Below are 22,667 nucleotides of genomic sequence, written 5' to 3'. Positions count from 1 at the left end.
AGTGTGACATGGGAGTTGTCCTTTGCTACAACACTTACATAATTACTTTTTTGTGGTAAGGTTGAGAATAAAGTGAAATATCTCCTTTACAGACCACTTTACTTCCTTCCTAGCACTTATAACAATTTGAAACTACTTAGGTGACCATCTTGTTAATAAACTGTAAATCCAGTCTGAGAGTCATTCTACTGGCAGGTGTTGAACAATAAATAAGAGGCTTGAATACTCTCATGTATCCATTCAACAAACATCTGAGTACTTTGTGCCAGGAATGATTTAAGGGTAGATAGAATGATATACCTCATGAAAGCTTTCATTCCAATGAAGAGAACAATGGTAAATAAGGAAATAAACAGGTCGCCTGGGTAGCTCAGTCAGTTAAACCTCTGACTCTTGGTTTTGGTTCAGGTCATGATCTCAGGGTCATGAGATTGGGCCCCACATTGGGGGCGCAGAGTCTGCTTAAGATTCTCCCTCTCCCTCCCTCTCTGTCCCGCCACCCGTGCTCTCTCTCTCCAAAATGAATAAATAAATAAAATCTTTTTAAAAAGAAGAAAAAGAAAATGAACAGGGGCGCCTGGGTGGCTCAGTCGTTAAGCGTCTGCCTTTGGCTCAGGTCATGATCCCAGGGTCCTGGGATCGAGCCCCACATCGGGCTCCCTGCTTGGCGGGAAGCCTGCTTCTCCCTCTCCCACTCCCCCTGCTTGTGTTCCCTCTCTCGCTGTCTCTCTGTCAAATAAATAAATAAAATCTTAAAAAAAAAAAGAAAATGAACAAACAAATAAACAAATAAATAAAAAAAGGCTATGGATGACATGAACACAGAGAAAGTAGAGTGGAGAGGTAGCAAACAATTAAGTGGGTAGGGGGCAAGGCCAAGGAGTTCGGTCTAACCTAAAAATTCAGGGAAAAGGATGGGACTTTTTTTTTCTTTTTCTGCATGTGGCCAAACCATTCTTAGAAGGTCTGCAGCCTAATTTTGGCAGCATGCAAAACAGTTTTCTCGCTACTGAGAAGTGTTTGTTAAACAGATGACAAACATATTCTAGTCTCTGGGTCATTAGCTTTTATATTTTGAGGTACTTTTAAAAAAAACTGGATATTTTCCCTCTAATAAATGTGAAATGCCACAGTCACTCTGGAGCTTGCACATGTTGGAACAGAAGAATCTTCCACAAATCCCTTTTGCCCGACAGGACTTGTCCTGGGAACCACTCTCCACCCACTCTTTGCCCACAGCAACTGTATTTTTCCATTTTATATCATACATAGTGGACTTTAAGAGGGTGCCCCAAAGCAATGACTGCTGCAAAAATAAAACAAAACAAAGAGGCAAGAAAAGCACATTTCATTGCTTAATTCTCTATCCACACTTCACTTACCATTAAAGATCAAGTTGACAAATTCACTTACCCCTCAAGTGGAGGAGTTCTGAGAGAGAAAATGGAAAACCTTATTCATAGGAAGCAAGTGTGAATTGCTTTCTTTGATAGATTTATTTTCCCCCTCCAACTCTGACCACAATGAACAACTGCTTTATTTAATCTTATAAATACAATATCTCTGGATCAGTCAACACCATGGATTAACGAGGCTCTATCACATATAGGTGCTGTGTTAGGTTTTGCTGCCGAGCTATGAGTTGAGGTCTTAATACCCTGAGGTTAGGTCTGCAGTGGTGATCTTACGATTTACCATAAAGAGCATCATGCTGGATAGCTGGTCCAGCCGAGTCTGTTTCAATTAGAACAAGCAGATGAAATGAACAATATTGCCTCTCTTCCAAAGAGGAGGGAAAATGGGTAAATAGAACGTTTTTAGACCTGTGTCATGCAGCTTAGATTCCCCTCTTAGGAAACACGCCAGAAAAGAAAGAAAAGATAGCTTTCACGTTTCAATATTTTTAGGTTATTTGTATTGCCCTCTGAAGCCTTTGATAATTTCTTAATTAAGAAGATTGTTTCAACCCTGGCATTTGGCAGTCTCAAACAGTGTGCTTTTTGAACGAGCAATTTGACACCTAGGAATTTATTGAGAAAATGGACAAAATTTTATCCACAAGGCTTTTTTTTTTTTTTAATTCCAGCAATGTCTATAAGAGGAAAGTTGGGATGATTAAAACGGTCCAATAAGGGAGCTGTTCTGTTGATTATGGGACACCCTTACACCAGACGTCATAAGCCAGCATGACACAGAAATGGAATGAGTGACCTGTGAAGACAGTGATAAATGAGAAGAGCAGGGTTCAAAACAGGAAGAATCCTTTTAGGGTAAAAATCCTATCTGCCCGCTTGCCAACACCTATGCATCCTTTAGGAATCCAGAGAGGGATGTGGAATGAAAAATTACACATTGTTGATAGCAGTCATTTTCAGTAACGGAATAATGGGTGCGGATTACATTTGTCCTCTTTGCTCATCCATATTTTCTCCTTTTTTATAAAAGGAGCAAGCACAGGGCACTGCCTGGCTAAGTTGGAGAACATACTACAATCTAGGTAATGTCCGGATTCTTCCAGCAGAGTGCGCTGTGGGGCTTGAGGCGTCCGCAGTTGCCGCCCTAAGGCTGCTAGTAAGTTTCCGCAAGAAGTTACTTTTTTTCTTGACTGTAATTCCGGAACTATGCAATTCAGAGCTAGGATGGCAAATCCCTGTTCAGACAACACTGGCTTTTTAAATACACTTGTAACTGGTGTGTAGTAATCTCCAGTAGGAGATGAGAAAGAGGAATTCGGTTGTGGATGGGCGGTCTTTGAAACCTTTCATAATTGGCATTTCTTAGGCGCTGTGTTCTTTCCCTATTTTTGCCATGGGCTTAATGATGTGAATGAATGCCTTTTTATCAGCCGATGTGAATTTGGGCGGGAAGATCGGGGAAAATAAAAATTAGTTACAGTGATGAACTCTCCTTAGGTGGTTTTGAGCTTCGTGGGAAAACAAAGTAAATATATTATATGTAATGTAGGAAAAAAAAAAAAAAAATATATATATATATATATATGAAATTTTTAAGTTCCCCCAGAACATTTTTAGTAGACTTTGGTTTTGGAGTTCCTTCCTGCTTCTTTATTAATTTGCTTTCCCTTCTGGGCAAATGGGAAGATAAATTCTGTCTTTAAGAATTAACCAAATTCCATTTTTCTCCCTCAGTCTGACAGTGGCTCTGTGCAGGTGACGGTCCTCTCAGAAGAAGACAGTCTGGAGACCATTGTTGCCTAGCACACCTTGCCCTTTGTGCTGTTGGGGCATCCAAGTGGGAGAGGAAACCGAGCTTTCCCTTTTATCCCAGGCAGCATGTGGCTTAAATTTCTCACAGATGGAAAGGAATGGAGTGATGGGTTTCTGTACCATTCAGTGTTCTTCGGACAAATTTTCTTGTGTTAAGCTGTACGCTAGGTGCTGATTCTCGGCACAACGATTCACACTGAAACCAGGGGCACGCCATCAGTGAAGAAACCTAGATGGGGGAGACATTTATCACTAATAGCTCCAGACAAGGCTTTCATGGCTTATGTTTTCACTTTGACAATGTAGACCTTGTTTAAAGAGGCCGAAATCCAGTTGACAATTCACAGTTAAAGGAAGGTGCCAGAAGTTCCATGTGGGTTTTATTATAGACGATCAAATTATGATAAGGCAGCATTGTTTTTCAAAGTGACAAATTGTGATCACTTAACTAGAGTCCCTGTCTGTTTGCCCTTTGAAGCCAACAGCAAGGGGGAAAAATAGGCTCCTTCCCACTCAGATGAAAAACAAGCTGACACCACGAACACCTGTTTGTATCAGAGAAGTTTCCAGATATTTCCTGGGGAGCGTTTTTTGCTTCAGTCTAAAGTTTCTGTTTGCTGAGAATGATCTGGAGGCTTGATGAGAATAGCAAAGACATATTTGTAGTTAAGAACAAAGATCCTTCTACAAATAACTCAATATGTAAGGCATCATCTTTCCAACTGTGTTTAGTTTCACCCTCTGGGTGTTTTTTAAAATTTGGAATTAGTTGCCTACATTTTGTTTTAATTTTGATTTTTGTACGTAATACCTGGCTCAAATTAAGAAATTCTAAAAATGGTCTGTCTACTAATGCCACCCACTATAGATAATTACTGTTTGCATTTTTAAGTGTATCCTTCCAGGGTTTCTTTGGAAATACATAAGCAAATGCAAGCATAAATTTTTATTCCTTTTTTTTTTTATGCAGAAGGTAATATAATATACACTCTGTCTATTCCATGCTTTTTTTTTCAGGCAACACTATTTCCATATCTGTACAGCTTCCTCGTTTCTAACCCTTGTGTAGTATTCAACTGTGTGGATGTGCCATGAACTAGTTCACCGGGACCCTAACAATGACATTGGACTGGTTTCCCAACATTCGCTAGTGCTCACTGCAGTAAATAACCTCATGCATTTGGCTTTTCACACGTGTGTGACTTAAAGCTTTTTAGAGTCAATTCTTAGAAGAGGGATTGCTAGATAAAAGAGTCTGTTCTTCTTAAAAATTTTGGTAGATTATGCCAAATTGGCCTCAATTGGTACTAAACTAATTTACATTCCAATCAGCAGTGAACAAGAGTGCCTGCTTCTTAAACCAGCCTCCCAACAGAATGTTTCCAAACATTTGGATGTTTATTTTTTTTCTCTCAATCTTTCCTTTTATGGCATCTGGATTTTGAGTCACAGTTACAGAAGTCTTCTCAGTCCAAAATTATAAAATATAAATATTTTTCCCATGTTTTCTTCTAGCGTTTTTATCCATTTGGATTCTGTCCTTATATAGGGTTGACTTAGGACACCAGGTAATTTGTTTTCAGATGACCACCTTGTTGTCCCTGTATCTTTGATTAAACAGCCCTTCACTTTGGATAGATTTGAGGCGACATCTTTATCATACACTAAATTCCCATATGTATCTGGAAAAAATGTGTTGTATAGCGGGGGAGAGGAATAGAAGCAAGAGAAATTAAATAGGAAAACTCTTGGTTTTGAGTAAACACCTGAAGGGAGTTGGTGGAGGTAAGGCAGCGTGGAGCGTACATACTTTTTGCCTCCGAAATAATCTGGGCCTGGAGTCAAATTCAGTTCTACTCTATGACCATACGCAAGTTATTTATCCTTTTCATGCCTCAATTTATTCATCAGTTAAAAAAAACAAAAACAAAAACAACAAACCTGCATATGGTACAGACCTCACGAAATCCTTGTAAGACTTACATGAGGCCTTTTTAACTAGTTTAGCAGGGCCTGACACATAAAGGTTGGTCATGATTATTATTATCATTGACTTTTTTTTCTCCTCATTATACTTTTCCTCAAAGAATTCATGGCTGCAGAATATTCCATCACATGGAATGTGTTCATTCCTACATGTAGAAATGGAGGTTAGTGCAGCCTAGAGGTTAATCTCACACGTCAGTACCACATGCTAATTTATTGACCTATTCCAGAATTGTTGGACTTTTTATTGATTCTTCATTCTTACTCTTCCAGAACTATCCTTTTTTTAATTATTAATCTTGAAATTATTGTAGATTCACATGTGGTTGTAAGAGATAATACAAAGAAATCCCTTTATCCAGGGTCCCTCAGCGGTAACATCTTGCAAAACTATGCTACAATATCACCACCAGGATATTGATATTGATACAGTCCCATGGAGAACATTTCCACCTCATGCTGCCCTCTTCTAGATACATCCACTTCCCTCCCACATCCACGCCCTCTCCCAACTTCTGACGACCACCCATCTGTGCTCCATTTCAATAGCTCGGTCCTTTCAACAATGGTATATAAACGGAGTCATACAGAATGTACCCTCTTTGGACAGCAGAATTTTCTGGAGGCTCATCAAAGTCTTTGAGTCTATCAATACATATTGCTCCTTTCCTTCCTTTTTTATTGCTGAATACTATTCCGTGCCACGGAGAGACCACATTTTGTTTAGCCATTCATCCATTGAAACACATGCGGTTGTTTCCAGTTTGGGGCTATTACAAACGAAGCTGCTATAAACTTCCATGTGTAGGTTTTGTGTGAATATATGTCTTCATTTCACCGGTGGAAAAAAGGCCCAGGAATGCAATTGCTGGGTCGTATTGTGGTTGTGTATTTAGTTTGTCAAGAAACCGGCAAACTCTTTTCTACACAGGCTGTGCCGTGTGCCTGCCCACCAGCAAGCGGTGTGTGAGCGATCTAGTTTTTCTGCCTCCTTGCCAGCGTTTTTTTGGTCATTTTTTGGGTATTTGCAGGTTGCTGCCTCCTCCATTTCCAAGTCTAGGATCTATGAGGCAAAAAGCAACCCCAGGGCACTCCGCACTCTGTGGTTCCTCCATTCCCTAGCTGGTCTGTCTTCTCCTCTCCGTCTGGCAGAGAGAAACCAGGGGCTTCCCCTTGTGCTTACTGGGAGGATAAGGAAACGTTCATATTCTCCATCTTTCTGGAAGCAGAAGTCATGTTCTCTCTAAAAGCCAGTCTAGGGGTGCCTGGGTGGCTCAGTCGTTAAGCGTCTGCCTTCGGCTCAGGTCATGATCCCAGGGTCCTGGGATCGAGCCCCACATCGGGCTCCCTGCTCCGCGGGAAGCCTGCTTCTCCCTCTCCCACTCCCCCCGCTTGTGTTCCCTCTCTCGCTGTCTCTCTCTGTCAAAATAAATAAATAAAATCTTTAAAAAAAACCAAAAAAAACAGTCTAAGAAGAACAAAGAACACTTCAAGGAAAGGGCTCAAGTTCAAGCTGAGGATTTCAATGTGAAAGGCCATAAAGCTCTCACTGGGGGGATCCCCAGGCAGACCCACCACCTCCTTGCATTGAACAGGAGGCACTTACCCTCAGTTGCTGTCCAAGACTCGAGACCCTGCTGCACCTGAGAAATCAGGGAGGCAGAGGTGAGCGTCTTCAGAGATGTCAAGAGAAAATGCCACGGGGCAGAGGAGAGAGTTGAAGGTCTCCTCCGTTCCTGGAGTCCTGTCCAACCGTGTCTCCTCCATCCAGAGTGCTTTATGCTAGGCAAAGAGCTACTGACGGTTATCCACCTTCCTCAGAGGAGAGCCATTGTGTCAAGTTTTCCCTGCCGGCCACCTAGACCCATGGGGACCACCTGACCGTCTACCAATTCATCCCCCCTTCCGCTGACTCCACCGTGTTCCATTTTATTTCCAGGAAGTTCAGTAAATGTTCCCTGTGTGTCTAGCCTGGGATCTCAGAGAAGAATCATTGCCTATTGCTGCCTGCCCGAAACGCCCGTCTGGGAACTGGTGGTGGCCTAGAATCCAGCCCTTGAGCTCACTGTGAGGAGCACTGGGAGCCCGTGGGCTGTGGGGCCAGAGGGGCTCAGAGCAGCTGACCCAGCCTGGACGCCAGGAGCCTTCCAGAATAGGTGTCTCCCCCACCCCCACACATCCGTTCTTGGAGGACTTCACCCAGCGTCTAATTCACCCTCTGTGCCCTCATCTTCTTCATTTTTTCTCTTGCAGTCTTCACAGTTTGAGGCATGTTACATTTATTGGTTCATCTGTATCTTTGCTTGGTTTTTCCTTGCTCCCCTGCTCGAATGTCAGCTGTCTGAGGACAGGGCTGCGTGCGTCTCATTCGCTTCTATATGGGCAGTGACTGTGGCCACGTGACACGCCTGGTAGACACCTGATAAACAGCTTCTTTCCTAATTCTTATGCTATCACAGGCAGATCCCAAACCTTGCAGGGATTCAAAAGCCCAGTCCAGTTTAAAAACTTCCATCTCAGGACACCTCTGTGGCTCAGTCGGTTAAGCGTCTGCCTTCGGCTCAGGTCACGATCCCAGGGTCCTGGGAGGTCCTGGAATCGAGCCCCGCATCGGGCTCCCTGCCCAGTGGGGAGTCTGCTTCTCCCTCTCCCTCTGCCTGCCTCTCCCCCTGCTTGTGCGCTGACTCTCTGACAAGTAAATAAATAAAATCTTTTAAAAAAATAAAAACTTCCATATCATATCCATTTTTACATTCATCCCAGTTTTTTCTGGAATCGAGCTCTGACAGGACCTTGGACTTACCATCTGGAGGGGGTAGGATTTACCCTTTTACTTCTTCTCCTCTGCCATCAGGTGTGTGCGTTCGGGGAGGAGGGATCGAGAGAAAAGAACTCTAGCCTTTTTGCCTTTTGGTGCTGATGTCCTCTCTTGACTCATTGCATTTTTTGTGTTGTAGGCAACCACAGACGACTCCCTCTGGGGCAGAGATGGGGCCTTCTCTGCCTTAAATTTCCCTGAGGGAACTCTCTACTTTCTGCTGCTTTGGGGGCTCATTGCCCTGCACCCCAACCTCGTGGTGAGGGACAGAAAGGCTGCTCCAGCCCAGAAACCCTCCACAGCACCAATCCTTAAGTTGGCACTCAGCACGTCCTCAGTCCGGCTCAGGGTGGCATTTCCCTAACCACCCTGACTGTCATACCCCCTCCACCTCAGTTGAACTGAATAACCTCACCCCAAACCTTCCCCAGCCCTATTCCCCCTCCTCATCTTCTCTACATTTTTCGTGCTCTTATCTCTGGCTAAAACCCCTCCCCTACCTCCACCCATCTCCCTGTGACAGGCTCCATGGCCAAGGGCAAACATGGCATCATCCTCGGGCCTTCCCTTCCCTCGACTCCAGTTGAACTCAGCCCCGGGGCACATTGGTATCCCCCGGGATTCTGCAGACCTCCAGAAATTCTCATTTAATTGGTCTGAGTGGGGTCTGGGCAGGGGCATTGGCTTAAACACTGCCCAGGTGGTTCTAATATGCGGTCCAACTAAGCGTCCGTGGGCCAGAGGGGCTCACTTGTCTTTTACTCAGAGGACTGTCCTCTCTCCCAGCCTTTGTCCACTATGGACTGGCAGCAGTAGGAAGGCCTTGTGGAATGGCTAACATTCACTGAATGCTTACCAGGTGCAATGCCTTGTCCTGCGTCCTGTAAGTGGACTCTCCCATTTACTCCCCCCACGGCTCTAACGGGCAGGTGCTACTCATCATGCTCCTTCTATAGATGAGCCCACCGGTGCACGGATGTTAGGGAACATGTGCAGGACTGCACAGGTATGGTTGGTGGAGCAGCGAGTAAAGTCTGGGCTACTGGCCCCAGGGCCCGGGCTGACACCCTGTGGTCTCTCTGCAGTTTGGGCCCTAGTTCAAGTTTCCCCCTTAGCTACTGAGCGCAGATGAGGAAATGAGTGAATGGAAATAACTTCGTCCTAGGCCACACCATAAGTTAGACCCAGTGGGGCATTTCTCAATTAGACTTATTCCTTATACCACTTTCATAAATGGCTCATTTTCCAAACACCTGTTTGATTATTTATGTAATATTTTTTTATTTCAAATTTTATTTCAAATGTTCTTTGTACTCAGCGTCACCTAAGCAAAAATATCCATTGTACCATAGGTTTGATGCTGGGAATATTTTTCTAAAGCACACTGGAACAATAAATTTGTATGTATACACACGCACCTGTGGGTACTCCGGCACTCATCTGCTATAAACAGAATTTTCAGCCATCCTTCCGCCTTAATAACGTGGATCTGAATTGTATCTTGAATTAGAAAAAAAGAGTTCAACTCATATTAGAACCTGTTTTTATTTTTTTTTAAGATTTTATTTATTTTTTGACAGAGAGAGAGAGAGTGTGTGTGTGTGTGTGTGTGTGTGTATGAGCGGGAGGGAGGGGCAGAGGGAGAGGAAGAAGCAGACTCCCCGCTGAGCAGGGAGCCCAATGTGGGGCTCGATCCCAGGACCCTGAGATCATCACCTGAGCCAAGAGCAGATGCTTCACTGACTGAGCCACCCAGGTGCCCTGAGAACCTGTTTTTTAAAAAAGCCTCTCTTCCAACACAAAACAGGTTTTGCCTGGAATTAGCTAGAAAACCTAACAAGTTTGTTAAGGCCATGGCTTTTAGCTGCTTTTAATTTTACGAAGTTCCAGGTCTTTATGAGGCATTTTGCAAGAAGCACCTCTCCATTTGGAAGGAGTGCTGAGGCTGGAAAGTACCCCTGCGGGATACCTATATCATTATTACCATTTCAAATATTCATCAAGGGGTGCCTGGGTGGCTCAGTTGGTTAAGCGACTGCCTTCGGCTCAGGTCATCATCCTGGAGTCCCTGGATCGAGTCCCGCATCGGGCTCCCTGTTCGGCAGGGAGTCTGCTTCTCCCTCTGACCCTCCACCCTCTCATGCTGTCTCTCTGTCATTCTCTCTCTCAATAAATAAATAAAAATCTTAAAAAAAATCAAATATTCATCAAAATGTGTTTTTGTATTTTTATAGCCCTTCCACAAAAGCCCCATTTTTAATGCAGACTATTCTGGCCTGGCCTCTGGTGTTAGGCTAATCTTGTGTACATAACCTACATGCCAAGTGAGTGCCGAGGAGAACAGAGGTACAGAAACTCAGAGAGAGGAATACATAGACGCTGTGGATGGCAAGACCCAGAAAGACATCAGTGAAGAATGGATGGGTTTGAAGTAACCTGGCTTAGCGCAGGGTCACGGGCATAGAGATGAGGAAAGGAGTATAGGTTTGGAATGTTCCTACCCTTCTGCGTGAGTTAGAGGAGAAAATCAGTCCCTGTATCACATCCCTTGCACCAATAAGCTCCCAGGTCCCCAAAACGGAGTTATTATTTTAAAACATCATACTTTTAGGGACACCTGGAGTGGCTCAGTCAGTTGAGCATCTGACTCTTGATTTCAGCTCTGGTCATGATCTCGGGGTGGTGAGATCGAGCCCTACATCGGCTCCATGCTCAGCGTGCAGTCTGCTTGAGATTCTCTCTCTCCCTTTCCTTCTGCTCCTCCCCCCTGCTTGTGCGCTCTCCTCTTTAAAATGGGTAAATAACTCTTTAAAAAAAAAGTGCTTTTAAAAAAGTTGATAGGGGCATGCCTGGGTGGCTCAGTCGTTAAGCATCTGCCTTCGGCTCAGGTCATGATCCCAGGGTCCTGGGATCGAGCCCCGCATTGGGCTCCCTGCTTGGCGGAAAGCCTGCTTCTCCCTCTCCCACTCCCCCTGCTTGTGTTCCTGCTCTTCCTAACTCTCTCTCTGTAAAATAAATAAATAAAATCTTAAAAAAAAATTGATATGGTTCTCACTGTGGGGATTGTGGGAAATCAAATGGAGGCATCTCTGAGGATAATGTACAGATCATTAGACTAGGTGACCATGAAGTTGGGAAATATTGGCATCATACACAACCTCTTTGTAGAATTGGGAGAAAAGGGGCTTTGTTTGGGAGGCAACGTGCACTGCTATGTTTGTTACCCTCTGGCTCCAAACAATGTCCCTCCAACTGAGTGCAAATGCTGAATATGTTAGAAAGCAGAGGAGGGGAAGGAAGAGTGACTCTCATAAGCTCCTGATTGTTCTGCACACCCGTGGGCAGAAGAAGAATGGCTGGAATTAGAGGGTCAGGGAGAAAGGGGTGCAAAGCAAAAGTTATTACTGTGAGAGTCCACATTCAACCAGTGGCGACAGTGACAACTCTGTTTTACACCTAGGACATAGTGGACAGCAAGGGGAGAGAAGGACAAGAGATCCCCACTGCGAGTTGCTCTGTCCCCGGGGACCTGGAAGAGCTGGAGACTGCAAAGGAGGACCCCCAGACCACAAACACAACGAAGAATAATAATTCCATCATGAGCTTCTTTAAAACTCTGGTGAGTGGTTGTTGCCCCTTCTTTCCTCTTTCCTATTTCAAAAGTTGTGTTAATTCTGTGAATGATGTATATTTGTTATTGCACTGGATGGGGGATCATGATGGTGCAGCTGGAACATTGGGGAACAGGGACAAGATGTGCTTTGCAAGAGGATTGTGTCACATCGAGCATTCAGTGAGGGAGCCCTCAGAGCCGGGAGCTGTGGTATGAACATCAGGTGCCCCAATTGTGTGACATGAGCTGTGTTGCGATGCCACTCTCCTGAAGTCCCATGTCTAATGGTCATTGATCATAAGCATAATTGGAAAAAAGCTCCTTGAGTTGTTGACCTATCAAAGCAGTCTTGCCTTCAGATGGCAAATAAAACTGAAGAAATCACTTCCTATCTTGTTACATCAAAATCTACTATGTTGATGGCATAGAGGCAGGGACCCAGATCCTCTAAGGCTTGCTTGTCTCTGACTCCTCAAGGCAGTCAAGCCTGGCCCATACCAGACCTGTGAGAGGGCTGAATGAATCAATGAATCAATGAATCAATGAATCAATGAATGCATAATCAAACAGACAGCTCCAAGTGTGTTTGGATTCTTTCCAAAGCCCAAGACTAGCCTCAAAAGGTAAAAACAAGTCAACAGAATGTGCCACAAACACCAAAGGGGTGTTTGTTTGGATTAGTGGTAGGAGTGATGGAAAGTCTGTGGCCTTCCAGGAGACAATTTTGAAGGTGGTCAGGCTCTTAGTGAATGTATAAGGTCTGATGTATTTCATTAGAAAACACTAATATTTCAAACTCTTTTATACCTAGAAATTATCCAGAAGACCGTGGCTTTCTACTGAACTTGGTAGAATGCCTTTGCACTGAAAAGGACTTCTCATTACATTCTTTACCTGCAGAGTGAACTGTACCACTCCCCCAAAAACGATGTCTCTATGAAATCAAATCACCCTAAAGAGCTAGCTATGATTTTTAATATTTGGTTTTCTTAAACTTTTAAGGTTTCACCTAGCAAAGCTGAAACAAAAAAAGATCTGGAAGACACGGTAGGTAGTTTGAAGTGTGTTCATGTTTGGGTTTGTGTATGGGATTGGATTTGGATTTGTGTCTGCTGCTTTGTTTCTTGAATTGTGTATGTGTGTGTGTGTATTTAGCAATTTAATAGTGCTGTTAAATTGTCTTTAACGTGTTTTGTTTGGGTCAGTGGTATTTTGATGAAAATTTTAGTGGAAAGCTTGAAATATTTGCTAACTCTGGATAAACAATTTCACAATCACCAATTTCTTATATAAAATAAGAACAGAATACTAACAACCATATATCACGTTAGTCTTTTTGTGTGTGAAGAGACCCAGGGAATATAGGAATATAGTACAAATTAGCCACTGGAAATGAGAAAGAGGTGAGACAATTTAAAGTAGAAGTAAACTGCTCCATTTTTGGTTTTTAAAAAATGCGTTCCGTGTTTTTCATATAATTTGGAAAAAATAAATCTCCACCACAAAGGCAATTGTTTGGTGAAATGAAAGTCACCATTGGACGCTTGCCAAGGGAAGGAATGTTTAGAGTTAGGATGCCCTAGAGAGCTTAAATTTTTTCACTGTCATCCTAGAGATCCAACCAATTCCCCTGAGAATAAATTTTATTCAGAACAATTACTTTCTAGAGATGTTTTCCTTTACACTTGACAGAACTGATTATCCCTAATGGAACACATGGTTTAACTTTCACGGGAATCGTGAGGAAAGTTGAACTTGGTGACAGATAAGTGTCTTGCGTCCTTCTTTTGATAACTGAGAGTGCTTTGAAAGACACTGGGACCCAGTAAATGGCTTGGCCAGCCCAATACATCTGTTACCAATATTCGAAGGGGCCAGGTTGGGAAAAGGATCCTAGAATTTGTCTCAAGACCTGAGTTTGAGCTCCAGGCCTGTTTTGTGGTAGCTATGTGACATGATCCAAACCTATCTGAATCCAGATCTCAACATCTGTAAAGTTGGGACAATAAAAATTCTGTCTCACCACCCCGGCCTTGAAGGAAGAGTGACAATGCCTGGTAAACCATGGAACTCTTGATGGCTACTTCCATAATCACTGCAAGATGTATTGAATGCCATGATGACATTTGTAGTTATCGATTGCTCCTTCTAGAATGTTCTTCTCCCAGTAGAAACAAATATTTATCTGAGGTATCTACATGCATTTTCCTATAAAATTAGTCATCTGCTATAAGGCAGCTAAGGTCAAGTTCAATGAATAGTTGGGTCCAAATGCTTCTCTTTTGATTCTGTGTCTTGCATTGTTTGAAATCACACAGCACAATAAGCTATAAACAGTGGGGTATGTGGATGTGTTGTGTGGCTTCCCAAGTGACCTGATGCACTCATTCTCTTCAGCTGCTCATGCACCAAGGCCCCAACGGCACGAACCTAGCTGATAAAATCTCCCGACCCTGCCCAGAGAGGTCAGGGTCACTTCAAGTGGAGCTGAGCCTCAGAAGAGGGTTTTGTGAATGTAGGTCATCTACGACACCAACCGACCTCTTTCCACAAACCTGTGTTTTTAACATCCTTTCTGCCAAAGTTCTTAGATTCTTGCTTTTGAAACATTTACACGGCTTGTCCATCTTCCCGTTTGGCCTGGACAATTTTGAGCAAAATCCCCTGCCATTTGTAATTTGAGTCGACAATTCTGAATGGTTGTTGCTGGGCTGTTGCAGTTCCAATCTCCCCCATCTTTGGCTCAGTGGACGGGCACGCAGTAGACACTTCTCTTGCCTGGGAGAGCTGCCCACCTAGAAGTCGGTTGAAATGTTTGCAGATATTGCTTCCCTGAAGTTTCTAATACTGAATAAAAGATGGGTTGGAGAAAGAAAGCCCTCCAGGCAGTGCTTGTCTTGACTCCAAGATGCAAAAATAAATTGTTTTCATGTATCTTTTCCTTTCCCATGAGACAAGAGTGTTTAGATCTTTAAAATGATCAAGTAGGGGCTGTGTTATCTTCTTTTTTTTAATCTGAATATTTTATATCATATAGATGGAGCTTAAATGTCCTGTCATTGTCTTTAGCAAATGGATTTGGGTTAATCTGGGTCATTTAAATAGGTCGCCCTATTGAAAATCGACATGTACTCAAAATAGACTGGGAATCTACTGTGTAGCAAATTGTCTCTGAGAGTTTAAAAAAGAGGAACAGTCACATGATGTGAATGTTGTGGTTGGGGGATGGGGGTGATATACCAGCAGCTAATGTCAAAGTGTTTCAATGAACTTAAAAACGATGGGGGGGGGGGGGGGAGGATTTTGTTTAAAAATAAAGTTCTAAGCTATGACTGCTATTGCCCAAAAGGCCTCCAAAGCAGAAAGTGTCTGTGATGGCCAAGCTGGACAGAAGACCTGTGAGAACCAAGCTAAAGTCACCAAGAAAAAGCACCTGCATAGCCCCAGGCTAGGATTCACATTTAGAAAATTCTTTAGGCATAAGGTCTGTATCTTGTTAAATTAGAAAGAAAAAAAAAGAGAGAGAGAACCCTGGTCTTCACCACGTGTACACGTGGCTGTCCTGGGTCCCCTCAGCTCTGCTTCAGGGAAGACAGCCTTGTGTGGTTGGAATCATGACAGGGAATTAAAAATGACCTGAGTCAAATTTCAATGACTCTCTTCTCCGTAATTATACATAAACATCTGACTAGTTTCTTCCTAGTGTGGACCAGGGTTCTGAAATTATCCTTGTAACTCAGTGTTTCCCAAATGTCGAAAGTATGCATACCATCTTCATCGTTTTTGTCAGATATAGTATTAGTTGGTTGATCTTTTTATATTAAAAAGGACTCATTTCCTATTTAAATGTATCTCTAAAGAAAACTTTATATTACATGATACATGGAAAACTCAAGTCATTTTTCATAAAGAGGTAACCATGAATATGGCTAATAAAAAAAATTGCATTCTAGCTACCATGTTTGTGTCAACTCCGAATCTAATGCCTTTCTAGCTTTATTAAAATGCAATTTGCCAGCAATAGAAAAATGTTAAAGATGTACCAGCATCAGAGTAAGCTTTTCCTCCCGAATGTTCTTAGAAAGATTAGATGAGAGTTGGGGCGGGGGGGGAAGAGTATTTTCTCCATTTTAATGTTTTTTTAGCATTTTATCTCTGCATTACCTAAAATTATCTGTGATACCAATGGTATGCTTCCTATGCTTTGGGAAATACTCTTCTAACCTCAAGAAAATAATTTTATCTTTCTGTGGTGTGTTCCATCCATTCTCAGTCTTAACTATGCTCATACTGAACCCAAATAAAAACGCAAGCGGGTCACCTGGGTGGCTCAGTCGTTAAGCGTCTGCCTCCGGCCCAGGTCGTGGTCCCAGGGTCCTGGGATCGAGCCCCGCATCGGGCTCCCTGCTCTGCGGGAAGCCTGCTTCTCCCTCTCCCACTCCCCCTGCTTGTGTTCCCTCTCTCGCTGTGTCTCTCTCTGTCAAATAAATAAAATCTTAAAAAAAAAGAAAAATGCAAGCACAAGAAAACAATGAATGAAGGCAGAGCAGTTTCCATCTCCATGTCCTTGGGAAGTGAGGACAACATAGAAGTCAGTTGTGGAGATTTCTCTCTTTCAATGTCTAAGAAGACACCAGTGTTTGAAACCAGCAGTTAAGATCCCTGAATTGGGCCAGCATGCTTGGACATTTGTTTAAAATATCCACCATTCTCCACTAAGTTGAATGGACTTATGAAAAAAAAAAAAAATCCCCAGCTGGATATTAGAGCCCCAGGATTGTGTATGCAAATAAAAGCTCCATAGATTTCCTGGCCGAATCTTTATTTGCATAAGCAAACTGTATTAGGAAGCCACACTTGAATTTCCATACAGGCTTATTTTGTTTTGTAAAGACAGAGGGAGTGGAGAGATAGAGATTGCAGTTGGTTGGAGGTGGGGGCTGGAGATTAAAAAGTGGTATTACTGTATGTGGGAGACCATTTGTTAACTGCTAGTGAAGAGTGTCATAGACCTTGTGCAGAGAAACCCAGCTGAATTCCCACTTGGAGCTTCTGTGAGTCAGGAGCCTTCAAAGTTTACAAAGTGTACGACTTTTTCCCTCATAGCTGCATTTCAGATGGCATTCATTTCATGCACAGCTAAGTTTCATGCCTCCAGAGTCTCTTTCCTCCACAAAAAGGGGGCCACCCATGTTCCGTATTCCTAAGGTCTCCCCAGATCACTGGACTCACATCCTGCCACTGAGTTACATTTTGGGCAAAGATAGGATTTGGAGAAAATACTGGGAAGAAGAAGAAGTGCCCCTTTGCGGACTTCTAAGGTTTTGCCTTTTTATGTAAAGTAAGAAGATAATTCTCAAATGTTCTCAGTTCTCATTTATGCAACAGTTTGGTAGAGCTTCTTGGCTTTTACCTCCTTTTTCTTCACCTTATGATTCTGTCATCCAAAAAGATAGGAAAATAGGGCCTTTAAAACGGACCAGACACTGTTGCCTGGGTAGAGGGGCTGTGCTGCTCATCCTCAATTTTGCTGTAACTTGGACAGAAAAGAGGAAATCCAAGCAAATTCAGGGGAAAAAAAACATCATCTTCTGGTTTTGCAATTCAAGAAAAAAAATCCGATGGCGACCAATGGGGATCAACTCCTAAATTCATTGTCTCTGTATCTCAGTTTTTCTTCCTATAAAAAGAATTTTCTTAAAAAAATTTTTTTCTTAGTATAAAAAAGTGGGGAGTCCCGGAATTGATAAGTGAAATAAGCTTCTTGTTATAAATAGAATGTCAGCTTTCCTTTGCTGAATTGGGATCTTCTTCTCTTGGCTTAATCACATGCTATGCTTCAGAGTCAAACTTTTTCACATGTTCTTCAAACACTGAACATGACAACATGCACACAGGCAAGGCGTTGATCCAGGATTTTTTTTTTTTTTGCCATGCCCAGAAATGCTCGTCTTCCCATTCACATTTTCCTGATGTCCATGCTCTCTGCAGGGCGCTAAAATATTAGTAGCTAGCTCATGTGATTCCTAAGCTCTGCCTCATATTCATTGTTTTCCACTTCTTGGTATAATGTTTACACCTAACTAACCCCTCCCCTCTCCCATGCCCAAATGTGAAACAAGATGAACACTTATTAGGGAAGAAGGTAAAGTCATTAGATCTGTAAACTCCAAATCTAATATATTAGAATTTCCATGGGTAGGGTTGCCAGATAAAATACAAACACTCAGTTAAATTCAAATTTCAGATAAACAGCAAATAATTGTTTAGTATAAATATAAATATGCCCCAGGCAATTCTGGGGATATACATTCTTATGCTTCAAAAGTATTCTTCGTTGATCTGGAATTCAAATTAACAGGGTGTCTTATATTCTTATTATTGAGAGTATTGGCTAAATCTGGCAACCCTATGAGGCTGATTCCAAAAAATACAGAGTCGTTGTAATCTCTTCCATAATGCAGATGAAGAGTATTAATATTCAGTTGATGCTGGTAGAACACCATCTGGGGCACTTTGGGAAGTGAAGAGATGGATGGGCAGGGAGAAAAGACTGTGGGTGGTCTATGGCTCTAGAGCCCACTTAGGAGGGGGAGGGTGGGCAGAAACATAACATAGTAGGATCCTGTGTAGGCATTTCTCTATGGTCCTTTCTTTTTTCTTTTTTTTTTTTTAAGATTTTATTTATTTATTAGAGAGGGAGGGAGAGAGAGACAGCATGAGAAGGGAGAGGGTCAGAGGGAGAAGCAGACTCCCCGCCGAGCCAGGAGCCCAATGTGGGACTCGATCCCAGGACTCCGGCTCATGACCTGAGCCGAAGGCAGTTGCTCAACCAACTGAGCCACCCAGGCGCCCCTCTCTCTGGTCCTTTCTGTACAATTATTTAGTTATTTATTTAATGCCTATTTCGTGGCAGACACTGGGCCTGATGGGAGCTACGGATGTAATGGAGTCCAAGGTAATGACTCTTACTCTCAAACCTCATGGTCTGGGCAGGGAGATGCATAGTCAACAAACAATTCACCAATATATTACAGTTATATTATTCTATATATAATAGAGTTATCTCCTTGTAATGGTTTTCAAGAGTCTCTGGGTATTTTCCCAGCGCAAAGAGAAGAGGACTGCCCATTTCCCAATGAAACTGATGAGTGTAGATGGGTTTCTCAGGCTTTTTGTCATTATTACATTCCCAATGTGAAGCTCTTTTAGATATTTTCTCCCTGCATGAGTACAATAGCACAAGGAGTGGGGAGACCTTGGTTTGTTGGAGGTGGTGTAGTGTAGAGGAGGGGGTCTGAGCGTGGGTTTGGGTATCAAGATTCCCCGGATTTTGATGTCAACTCTGCCCCCTTATTAGTGTAGTCATGGGAAAGTTTTTTTGACCACCTGGGACCAAAATTTCCTTCTCTGTGAAATTAACATAATAATCACTTCCTCCCTCATAGAACTCTTGTTAGAACATCCAATTGTGGGCGCCTGGGTGGCTCAGTTGGTTAAGCAACTGCCTTCGGCTCAGGTCATGATCCTGGAGTCCCTGGATCGAGTCCCTGGATCGAGTCCCGCATCGGGCTCCCTGCTCGGCAGGGAGTCTGCTTCTCCCTCTGACCCTCCCCCCTCTCATGTGCTCTCTCTCATTCTCTCTCTCTCAAATAAATAAATAAAATCTTAAAAAAAAAAAAAAAAGAACATCCAATTGTTTAGAACAGTGCCTGGCACTGGTATCTTTGATTGTGATTATTAAATCAAAGTTAAGAGTTGGAAATGATGTCCCTTATATTTATTTTAACCCCTTTAATTTCACATTTGGATTAGTAAAATAGTACACATGTATAATATAAGCAAACAGGCATGTATCAGAGGTGCATGCTCAAACTGTTTTTACTGATGGGAACATCATCAAAACCATTTGAAGACCAATGACCTCAACACAAACTAATGTTTCTCACAGGCAAGTGCCTCTTACCAGCACCTTCATTCCTAATGACTTACATGAACATAATATATATTCTTTTGCAAAAGGAAACTATCTTGACTTTTCCAAAATTTTAACACAAATCCATATTCACATAGCATCTTTGCAAGTACAGAAAATTATAAAAAAGAAAATTAACATACATAACCCCAGCCTATGCTTATTAAAAAAAGAGATCTTTCGCTTTTGAAATCCTGAGGTCATTTTAATTTTTTTTTAAACTCTAAAGGGTGCTGAAAAGTCGCCAGCCACTTCATCTGACGTCAAGTCAGACAAAGCGAACTTTATATCCCAGGAGAGCAGAGGGGAGGCCAAGAACCCTACATCCACCAACACTACAAAGGAAGCTGCCAAGGAAAAGGGGGGACCCACCTCTCTGCCTCTGGGCAAACTGTTCTGGAAAAAGGTAAGTCCTATTTTCAAGACTTGCAGAGTAGTTGGGGCTAGGGTGACTGGAGAAATTATTTCAATTGGGCTAATCTATGTGCTCACCAAGTCCAGAGTTTATTTTTCTTCCCTGAAATGACTCAACTAGCCATTGAGTTGAAGACTTGTAATTTACTCCTGGGAAGAATGCAGTGCCTATGGTGTTAGAAGCATGTGTTTCATGGGAAAGAAAAGGAAATAAACACGTTGATTTTTTTCATTCTTGGAGTTTCTCCGGTTCATGACAGACAGTTGTGGTATTTCGTGATTTCATTTTCTTTCCAAAATGGCTTAGTACTCCGGCTTCCTCCTGGATTCCTCTGAGCACTGTCTCCTCCAGTGAGCTGAACCACCTCTGGGCTTCCTCTCTCTTTCCCCAGCAAGATATAATCAGTCATTAGGAACAACTAAGGCTCACTCTCCTTTTGGAAAACTATATAGGAGCATTCAAAACATTGTCTCATTTTTTTCCCTCTAGAATTAGGGTGGCGCACAAGGGAGTGCGGTGGGTGGGGCTGAGTCAGTCTGCGAGCCAGTCCTTGATCATCATTGCTGAGCATACCCCAGCTGCCACACGTGTTCAGAACTCTTGCCTCTTTTAAATGTGGCCAAAAGATGAGCAAGACGTCATGGGTGAGAGAGTGGAATATAATTCATAGAGCTGAAAAAAAAAATCTAGTGATTTCATCAGAACAGCCCTGCCACTTAGCACTCAGTACAAGGCAGGTGATAAATACAGATGCCCCTATGGTGTTCGTTTTATTCTTTGGTCCAGAATCCAGCTGGATTTCTGGAACTCTTTTCTCTTGGCTTTCCACTGTACAGAAATCTTCTACTGGGTTCTGCCCAGAACACAAACTCCAGTACTTAATGAAAACTTTGGGTGATGTCATTTGGCATTCTGTTCTAATCCTCCTTCCATTCCAACCACCAATTACTTATTTTTAAAAACCTTTTATCAGCAATATAATGTAGGGAAAAGTTCCCAAGTGAGTCACATGTGCATATTGGTGGCCAGGAAGATGGCTTAAGCAACCCATATTCAAACATCATTTATTTTAAAAATTATATATATTAAAAATGCATTAGAAAAACTGACCTAGCACATCAAACTCAAGATTTAATATATATTTTGCCTAAGGTGAGACTATCTACATTTAGTTTAAAAAGTAATCCAATTAAAAGGAAAGTGTCACATAATGAATGGTACTGATCTTGAGTACATAATCGTAAATTCGGACCCTCCAAGGAGGGACACTGTGATGGAATTGATGTGCAATAGATTTATTGGAGGAAAACACCGTGAAGGATAAAGGGGAGGGGACAGGAGGAGGTAGAGAGAGCCTTCAGGCCACAATGAGGGTCTGACATGGCAGAAGGGAGACAGGGAAGGAAGGAGGAGAAGGTTGGAAAAGGCACAGACTAAGGGTGGTGCTGAGCCAGTGGCTCGGGTCGTGGTCCCAGGGTCCTGGGATCAAGTCCCACATCAGGCTCCCTGCTTGGCGGGGAGTCTGCTTCTCCCTCTGTCCCTCCCCCCTGCCTCTGCTCTCTCTCTCTCTCTCAAATAAATAAAATATTTTTAAAAAAATACAAGTAATAATAGTACCTCATCATAGAAATGAAGATTTAATGAAATCATGCCCGCAAAACCCCTAACACCATGCCTCGCACAAAAGTGGCCAATGAATAGTCCTTCCAAACCTATGTTATTTATCTCCTGTGTGCTCGGGCTTGTGGACACACTAACCATGGCCACCTCTTCATTTCTCCAAACCCTCCAGTCTGGGGAAGCTTCTAAGCTACTAAGCCTCAAATACTTCATCTGTCCTTATCTTTGGGGTCTATAAGGCATATATTGGTTCCTCTTTGAAATTCAAGCTATTTCCATTGAGAAAAAAAGACAGGACCACTTGACATTCTTCCCCCTAATGGCCAGATTTCATAGAGTTCAGTCTCGCTGTTTTTTTTCTTTTTCACCATTATCTGGCTTTATTTCTTTCGTTGACTGTAAAAATAATGAAGAGAAGCGAAAACCCAAATCACCCGTAAATCTTGCTTTTCCTTCTCCCACCTGATCAGAAAGAACAGCTCTCTATGGAAGTAAAATAGGGATGATGCACTCCTGCAAGAATATTGTCAGTCTCCTCTGTGCTGAGGTTTTTGGGTCAAATGCTTTGTGCTAAAGCATTGAAAAGATGAAAAGCGAACAGTTTGCTGCCCTTCTGTAGCTTACATTCTCAAGGGAGGACTTATGTTCTAGTCAAAAACAAAATGAAGACCTTCGTTTTCTTTTCTTTAAATTAGATAAGCTTTGGTTATAAAATCACTGTTGTAAAAACTGTAAAAAAAAAAAAAAACAAAGAGAAATGCTAGAAAATTTTGATCTTTCCGCCAACCCAAACTCTTTCTTCTCCTCTTTTAACTGGGAAGCTTTTAAACAAACTAACTTTGAAGTGTATACGTCTACAATATGAACATCAGAAATAAAATTTTCCCCCTAATGAGCTGTGGATATGAAATTATAAGTTATTTTGATTTATAGTCTTGATTGCTGAAGTTGTTCTTATTATAAAACAAAAATAACACAAATAACCTTTGAGAAGATTAATTTCAAATGATGGC

At 42.4% G+C, this 22,667-nt stretch overlaps 1 protein-coding gene across 1 annotated transcript in view; it reads left to right on the top strand.

The window, feature by feature from the left end:
- Nucleotides 1–22,667, top strand: part of BCAS1 (brain enriched myelin associated protein 1) — a 95,841-nt gene that overhangs the window by 43,165 nt on the left and 30,009 nt on the right. Inside the window, exons 6-9 of the mRNA XM_035025644.1 lie at nucleotides 11,492–11,650; nucleotides 12,647–12,691; nucleotides 14,994–15,128; nucleotides 19,849–20,025. Coding sequence (XP_034881535.1) covers nucleotides 11,492–11,650; nucleotides 12,647–12,691; nucleotides 14,994–15,128; nucleotides 19,849–20,025 — 516 coding nt within the window. The remainder of the gene's footprint in view (nucleotides 1–11,491; nucleotides 11,651–12,646; nucleotides 12,692–14,993; nucleotides 15,129–19,848; nucleotides 20,026–22,667) is intronic.

This window comes from Mirounga leonina, unplaced genomic scaffold, assembly GCF_011800145.1.
Source record: "Mirounga leonina isolate KUSES-001 unplaced genomic scaffold, KU_Mleo_1.0 Mir_195, whole genome shotgun sequence".
Classification (NCBI taxonomy): domain Eukaryota; kingdom Metazoa; phylum Chordata; class Mammalia; order Carnivora; family Phocidae; genus Mirounga; species Mirounga leonina.
This window is presented reverse-complemented; position numbering and strand designations above follow the sequence as displayed.